The 488-nt window shown below is 74.2% G+C and overlaps 1 protein-coding gene across 1 annotated transcript in view; it reads right to left on the reverse strand.

Moving 5' to 3' along the window:
- NFIC (nuclear factor I/C (CCAAT-binding transcription factor)) overlaps window positions 1–472 on the reverse strand; it is an 85,227-nt gene extending 84,755 nt beyond the window's left edge. Inside the window, exon 1 of the mRNA XM_006868954.1 lies at window positions 425–472. Within this exon, the coding sequence (XP_006869016.1) occupies window positions 425–427 (3 nt within the window). The 5' untranslated portion in view covers window positions 428–472. The remainder of the gene's footprint in view (window positions 1–424) is intronic.
- Between the last annotated feature and the right edge of the window lie 16 nt (window positions 473–488).

Consider the following 488-nt stretch of genomic DNA (forward strand, 5'->3'; position numbering starts at 1 on the left):
CAACAGGTTTGATTTGTTTATCTTGGTTTATGTCACGCCCCCTAAACTGCGCGCTGTAGGATCTTATGCCCCGGGCCGCGCCCTCCGCCTAGGACAGGCCGGGGAGGGGGCGGGGGCTACCGGGGGGCCTCTGGGGCGCCCCGCCCTCCCCGCCAACTCTGCAGCGCCAGCGCAGGGCCCCCCCACTCGGGGTCCCCTGGCTGCGCCCCGCGCGCCAGCTCCGCCCCCAGCCGGGGGGAGGGTGGTGGCGGGTGGGGGTCCTGCCGCGGCGGCGGGCGGACAGGGGGATCCCCGCATCGAGCCCCTCCCCCAGGCGGCTCCCGCCCCCCTCCCCGATCCCCCAGATCTGGCAACTTTCGCCTGGAGCCCACGCACCACCCCAAAAACTCCCCGGGCGAAAACGAAAGTGGGGGCGGCGACGTACCATGGCGCTGCTGCGAGGAGGCGAGGCCGGCGCCGGAGGAGCGCGCTCGGTGCCCGGCGAGGGG

Source organism: Chrysochloris asiatica, unplaced genomic scaffold (genome assembly GCF_000296735.1).
Source record: "Chrysochloris asiatica unplaced genomic scaffold, ChrAsi1.0 scaffold00125, whole genome shotgun sequence".
Taxonomy (NCBI): domain Eukaryota; kingdom Metazoa; phylum Chordata; class Mammalia; order Afrosoricida; family Chrysochloridae; genus Chrysochloris; species Chrysochloris asiatica.